Source organism: Melanotaenia boesemani, chromosome 23, assembly GCF_017639745.1.
Source record: "Melanotaenia boesemani isolate fMelBoe1 chromosome 23, fMelBoe1.pri, whole genome shotgun sequence".
NCBI lineage: Eukaryota > Metazoa > Chordata > Actinopteri > Atheriniformes > Melanotaeniidae > Melanotaenia > Melanotaenia boesemani.
The window spans coordinates 20,723,124-20,730,409 of record NC_055704.1 but is presented as its reverse complement, the minus strand read 5'-3'; the positions used below and the strand labels follow the sequence as shown (position 1 = coordinate 20,730,409).

The window sequence follows — 7,286 nt, the reverse complement described above, 5'->3', positions numbered from 1 at the left end:
TATCTGCAGGCTAATTACAACTTTAATTTGCATACAGAAAATGCTATAAACAACATATACAAATGCATTCCTTTTCAGGGTGCAGCAGATTTTGTTCCTTTTCTCAAATCAGTTCAAGTCAGTTTTATTCATGTAGCTTACCAACACAAACGACAAATTCAGCAGAGGCTTTCAGCTCAACACCCACTACTGTTAGGCCACAGGTTTGAATATAGAAAACCTCTTCCAGAACAGATCCTTAACTGGAAAATATAAAAAGAAACAAACTCTTAAATGCAGATTCTAACATGTTATGGTTTTGTGAATCTATTTGAATCTAAATTAGTATGCAGGATTTTCCTAAACCTGACTATGTGGTTTTGGTGACTTAACCTTTAAAGACCCACTCCATAACGTTTAACCCTAAAATTCTGGCCGTTTTAAACATGCACCATGGCGGATTTAGCTTAAAAACGATAGAAGACATTATTAGAGGAAGAGAGGAAACAAAAGAGAGACACACAGCACAAGAGATAAGACGGAACTTTCTATATGAATGTCTTTTACTGTCTTGAGAAATCTCACAGCACAGGTTAAATGCAAGATGGATGCTGAATTAGCCGTGGGTAGAGGAAAGTGAGGACGTGGCATCTTTAAAAAATGTTAAACATATTGCATAAAAAAGAAAACACCCCCATAAAAACAATAATACCAAAACTAAAGGGATTGTAAAAAATGTAACTGTTTAGAAGTATTACAGAAAGAAACAATGGCATGTAAAAGGTGCTGAAAAGGTTAGACTTTGCTCCAGCCACAACATTTCAACTTCCAGACACTGAGTTTGTAACTTTTTCAAAATTTCAGGACGCTGGATCCACCACATCCACCTTCATCCACTTTAAAACACACCTGGAGAGGTTAGTCACTGTAATGAAAGCTTAATGTTAGCATTGATGTATCTTGATAAGGAGATGTGGAAAAGTTGAATCTCAGGCAAAAATGTCTCTGGACGCTGACTTGAATAATAAAAAGAAGTTTATTACAAAAGTTCAGACATCAAAACAGATTTCTGCAGAAAAATCTGGAGGTCCCAAAACCAGAACGAAGACCCAAAGACCTGATGTAAAGTTCTGTCTTATATATGGTTTAAACAAAGAAAATTCCTCAGTCCTGTATCCTCCAATCATAGAGTTTGTATATAGGATGTTCGTGTGCGTAGAAGACATGTTCGTGTGTGAATCCAGTCTATAGGACAGAGAACCTTATATGGTAAATCTTGAGTGTGTATCATAAAATGCTATGTTTAGATCCCTCAGCATCTATGTTAGCAACGAGTTACCACATTAGCTTGTTGATGCCTTTGTACATAAATGATATTACCTTAATTAGATGCATAAAAAGCAGGACTGGTTTTGAAAAGTTCTTATACAACTCTGTTCCAAATAGATTTTAGTACAGATTAAAATCTCTCACTTTAAATGGTAGGAGCATATTTACTAGTCTGAATACATTTACATGTCCAGTGGAGAGAGACAAAACATTAGTTAGTTTAAGCTAAAGATCAGTGCTGTTATGTAATGATGGTAGATTTCATTTCCTTGGATATTTCAGTGCAGTGTTCTAAGCAGACTAAATGGCAGGCGTCACACGGCAGATCACTTGTTACAACTAAAAGTGTCTCTGCAGACGTGACTGAAACATTGTCAGGACCATAGCAAACCAAAAGGGGTGTGATCAAGCAACCACCCCTGAAGCCGTGTTAGACGGTTGACAAAAAAACAATTTTTAGTACATGCAAAAACAATGTTGTTTTATATTGTCTTCAAAAACATCCACCATTGCCGTATAAACCAAAGAATGAATGGTGCATGTTTGAGTCAGCTGGGAGATATCTAAACAGCTACAAGGACTGAATGTTAACAATCCTTGGTTAGACTAAAAGAAAAGGACAGACCAAGCATTTCACAGATGTTTTTGCCTATTTGTAGAAGTTAGCCCAGATTTACCCAGGATTTGCAGTTTAGATAAAACTTAGCCTTCCTGTGATCTGGACTCTTAGGGACAGTTCTAACAGCTGACCAGGTGTGATTTCAACCTTGCAAATAGTCATAACACTCATTGGCCATGAATATCTCCAGCTAGATTTTAACCCTCATAGCTTAAATATCATGCAAACAGCTTTCAACATGCAAGATGCACAACTTAAATATATAATTGTTATAAAAACCCTTAAAAAAAAAAACAGGTTAAAAACAGGTTATTAACCTGTTTGGAAAAGGTTAATAACCTTTTCCAAACACCTTTTTTTCAAAGGATTCATCAACCTGTCAAAAAACATACTTTAAGTTTTCATAAGCAAGGAGAAAAAACAAAAATTGCTTAACTAACAGCTCAAACTGTTCACATTAGACATTATTTGGAGGATTTACCATAAATGGCATCCTCTGAAAACTGTCTTGTTTCAAGGAACCTAAAGAATACAGAAGTCCGGTGCCTAAAGGATTAAGTTTAGTTTCTAAGACTGATTGCGCAAAAAGAAAAAAAAAACAAAAAAACAAAACATATCTGTGGGCCTCACAGTTTGTGTTTAACCTCTAATTAAGGGATTAACTTGCAATCTTTAGAGTCCAATAAACTCCATACAAGTCAAACAGCCTATTATGGGCTGATGAATGGAAGGCATAAAAACCCCAAATCCCCGAAAGACGGCAGGAGTGTAACTCTGTAAAACCACAAGAACAAAATAATTTCTTGGGACAGTGTCAGATGAGACTGGGAGATTTCCTAGAAGTTTGTTGACGCAATGCATCGCGAACCAAAAAGAAGCAAAAAGCAGATGTTCCTGCTTTGAAACACATGCACATGTTATCATTAATTAATAGAAAGCAGGATTGAGTATTGCCAAGAAAAACACTTCACGGTTGTGCTCCTGATTTCTCCTTTGACTTACAAGATTGTTTTAAATGTGTTAGCAGTTTATGTCAAAAACTCAAACAGGTATGTCTGCGTTCCTATTTAATACCATATTAATGTTGGCTGTGACCGCAAAGGACATCAGGGATGATGGATGTTGAGTGCTTTTAAATTTTGTCAACAGTTTGTGATTGCAGAAGGTCTGCAGGCCTGGTTACTAATTAATAACAGATTTGAACTTTGAGAGATGTAAACATAAAAATTAATTTTATAAAAACACCAGAACCTCCAGCCCAAATCTAAAATCAGCCCTTTTTCATGAGTCTTTACCAAGTGAGACCAAACTTTGCTCTTTTCAGCATGTTCATTATGTTGTCCTTACTTAACCTAATGAAATCCTTCACATTAACCTTCCAAGGATTTGTAAATGAAGGAAGAAGAATGATCATTTTTAATCTGATGTTGGATGGATGAGTGGGAGAAATCGTATATTTTTGACCTTTCTGTACATTTATTTGTTTATTTTGTGTTATTTTCATTACCCCTTTCAGTTCCTGTTTTCTTTTTTAATCATGCTGATTTTTTACTTTTGGGTTTAAAGGGATGTCTGTCTGTTCTTGCTTTCCTCTATGTCTCTCCCTTTCTTTCATTTTCTGTCACAAGCAGTATGTTCCTGTCTAACCTCTTGCAGGCTGTTCAACCTATTTATCTAGTAAAACTTGTTTAGAAATGTTTCTTTGCTAATCCCACACACCTAGGTATTGTGTTCTGTGTTTTTGTATAAAACATTTTAGGTTCTTAGGACATGATAGGTTTCCCTATCATTTAGCTTTCACCCCTAAGGGAGATATTTCTCATCTTGTCCTATGTTACAAGAAAATAAATAAATAAAAGTAGCCAAGCAACAATTATTGCAAATAGCTTGCAAATATTTTGCAGATGTGAGTGAAGGGATTCTTTTAGGCCTAATTTACATTTGCATGTCTGGTAGATGATGCAGAACGTCACACTATCTAAGACAGAAAAAAGATATTTCTGCACTGACAGAGGGTAATGACATTTACTAAGTTGTTTTTAAACTTAGTCACCTGGATATTTACTCCTAAAACTAAACAGGTGGTTTAGGTAACAGCAAATTAAAATGAAAGCAAGCAGTAACTGAAAAAAAAGAAGTTTGCCAGGAAAAATATAACCCCAGTACCAAAAATGTGGGGTACTTTGAAAAATAAATATAATGTAAAATGTAAATGACAGCAGAAGTTATTCGTAAATCTAATAAACTCATATTTTACTGACAATTAAGGAGGTAAATGTTGAAAGTTCAACAGTAGCTTATCTCATGTTGAGTTTGACTTTAAATATTTTATATTTCATCATCTATTGTACATATCATCAAAGGATGAATAGAATCTGGAGAAATCCCTGTGTGCAAGGAATATACCTAAAAATCAGCATTTGATACCTGAGATCTTCAGGATCTCATGGGCTCTGGGATACCTCCAAAAAAATCAATGTCTATGAACACAGTTTAACGTGCAAGTTATGTCATGCAAAGATGATATGTTAACACAGCCTGATCCAGAAATTCGACTGTCTTCTTATTTAAAATGAATCTGGACCAATTGGAAAACTGTTCTGTGGTGACACACCTTTATTCAAACTGGAGTTGTAGTTCCTGAGGTGACACATAATCTTTACAAGCATTTAATTGTTTTTCATTATATGTAATCATGCTGATTTTGTTTTGAAATAAAATGCTTTAGTCATATAATTTCTTGTGTGCTCTTCTCTTGTTCAAAGGGTATCTTTGGGTTCTTGTTACAGAGCTTAAAGTAATGCAAACAAAGCAACAGTGGAGCCTCAGTTTGCTGGAAAAACATCTGACCGCAGTTAAGTTGACGGAAATATAGTAAAACATTTTTGTTGATCGAAACAACAAAAATAGACGTAACCCAGTGTGCCTTGGCAGGTTATGGTTTGCATTGGTCAGTGACTGAAATGCAGCCATAGAGAGGGACAAGACTGACTCTGAACATCATCACATATTCTAGCTTTTGGACAATATTTGCAGAGTTTTTTAATAAAACTATTCATTTGAATTCCCAGGTTTCTTACTAATTAAATTAAGCCTAGAGAGAAAAAGACAGAGAAACAGACTGAAAAAAATGGCAAAGTGAGAGTCAGGAGGAGGAGACCAGTATGAAGTGAATAAGCCATTTGTTTGTCCCTCCGTTGTCCTCCCTGGATTTGCCTGGTGCTTGGTGCCTAGTGTCCAGGATAACCTCTTTTCATAAGGACCACTGCCATCCCTGTATTAGCATTTTCACTGCTGTGAGGGCAACATTCAAGTGTGTGTGCTGTATTGCTTGATTGCTCGCTTCGGGCCTCATTATGCAGGGACTGGGGAAAACAGAGAGAGGAGAGCAGGGCCGAGACATCGACCTGACATCGCTGAGGTCCACCATGCCTGCCAGCGGCCCTCTGCAGGTTAGTGCATCCAAAAAGATGGAAAGAGGAAGGATAGAGATTTAAAAAAAGAGAAACAACAAAGTAATGATAAAGTTTTCCAGGGTGAAAGGCTGCAGATGCTTCTCTTCTTTTGGCCAGGAATTGCCTCTCCCATCTCTTGATTCCTTCTGTTTACATTAGCTATTTCCTTCTCTCTTTGTCATCTTCCTATTCTCTTTCTTCTGGTGTATCTGTTGCTCTGAATCACTGCTCTGGTCTTGGCTTTACCACAGAGCTGTGACTTGTCCTGCCTATGTGAGATTTGAGGATCAAAAGGTTGCTGTTTGGCTCTGTGCGTTCAGTTGAGTGCCTGTACTCTATTCCAAGACCAAGATGCCATTGCAACATCCATCAAATATCAATTAGAACCTGGGTGCAAAGGCTAATAAGTTTGTGGGTCATAGAAACAGGCACTTACTAATGCCAAGGAAAAGGGGTCATTTTGGGGTAGGTCTCATATGTTACATATGAAACCTACAGTTTTTATGCTCATAAGCAGCTGGAAACTCTTTGTTTTGTTTCATATAATTGAAAATAGGTTCACAAGGTATATCAAGGTATATGCAGAAAAGCTATTGTAAAGAAACACACACCCTGGTTTCTATTACTAGTCATCTCCTGTATCAGTGACAGTGACAACAGTATTCCTGCCCATCAAGCAGCAGGGCTATCGGTTACTGGTATATTTAGCTGCTCAGTCTCCACTAAACAAAGTCCTATTACTCAAAACAAAATGTGGATGTTTATGTGTGCAAATGTGTGTGCTCATTTTGTGACCTCATTGGGGTCACTTTGATGTAAACTACAACCATCGTGGAGGTAAAGTCTAGTCCTAAAGGGGCAAACTATCCCCCAAGTTAGGGTTTGGAAAGATAAATGCATAAGTTCATTTGTGTATTTTGTTTTGTTCTTATTAAAAGTTATGAGATCGAAACCTGAGACCCCATAACTTTACTTGTAAGTTTGGGTTTGGCGTGCAGTTGTAATATTAGAGTTAATGTGCATGCATTTTGTCATTTGCAGGATGGAAAAGATTTAATGGAAATATAAGAAATTATGGATGAAGATGAGTCTTTCTGACTGAGAATTCAAGTATGTGGGTGTAAAAATGAGGCATCAATATGGATGTGAAGGTTTAGCTAAATGAACATATATTATGAGCATTGATGCCTCATCACAAACATGCCTACAGCGTTTTGTTTTTATTGAATGTTTTGTGCTTTACATTCTGGTGTTAAATATACTCTAAATTAAACTAGCATTTTGATCATTGGCTTATATTGGTGCATACTGGTTATGGTATTTTTGTATATTCTTCTTGTTCCTATAGCATTGTGAAGGAAAAAAGACACTGATTAGTTCATTGCAATTAAGTTGTTCACAGAAACCTAATATAAATCCGACATAATCAGGAATGTGATATGCTCAGTTGAAGAAAGACAGGATGTACCCACAGAATTTATATTAAGATGTAAGTAGCCTCCTAGTTTAAGAAATATCGGCGACTCCTGGAGCAATCGTAATTGTAAAGATCTTGGTTGTTCTCTTTTTCTTTTTTTTTTTTTTTTTTGCTTCTACAAAAACAAAAATAAATAAAACCTAAAGTCTTTTTTTTGCTTTGTTATTGGTCTTTGAAATTTCAAGTCGTATTTATTTATGATAAAAAATATAGTAAATTATCCAACATAAGATGAGTCAAGTCAATCATTCAGTTTCTTGGAGACATTTTGCTCTTATCCAAAGGCTTTTCTTCAGTTCTGATTGAGAAAGTGAGAGATTTCACTTAAGTAGCCTGTAAAACCACTGATGTTTTGGGGCATATTCACACTGGCTCAGTTCGGTCCACTGTAAACAAACCTTGTTCCACTTCCACAGATTGTACGGTT

General features: G+C 36.2%; 1 protein-coding gene across 5 annotated transcripts in view; it reads left to right on the top strand.

The window, feature by feature from the left end:
• The first annotated feature begins 5,138 nt into the window (after window positions 1-5,138).
• The window catches only part of LOC121635004 (ninjurin-2-like), a 46,192-nt gene continuing 44,044 nt past the window's right edge, over window positions 5,139-7,286 (top strand). For all 5 annotated transcript variants that reach the window (XM_041978000.1, XM_041978002.1, XM_041978001.1 and 2 more), the window contains exon 1: window positions 5,139-5,379. In XM_041978000.1, coding sequence (XP_041833934.1) covers window positions 5,284-5,379 — 96 coding nt within the window. In that variant the 5' untranslated portion in view covers window positions 5,139-5,283. The remainder of the gene's footprint in view (window positions 5,380-7,286) is intronic.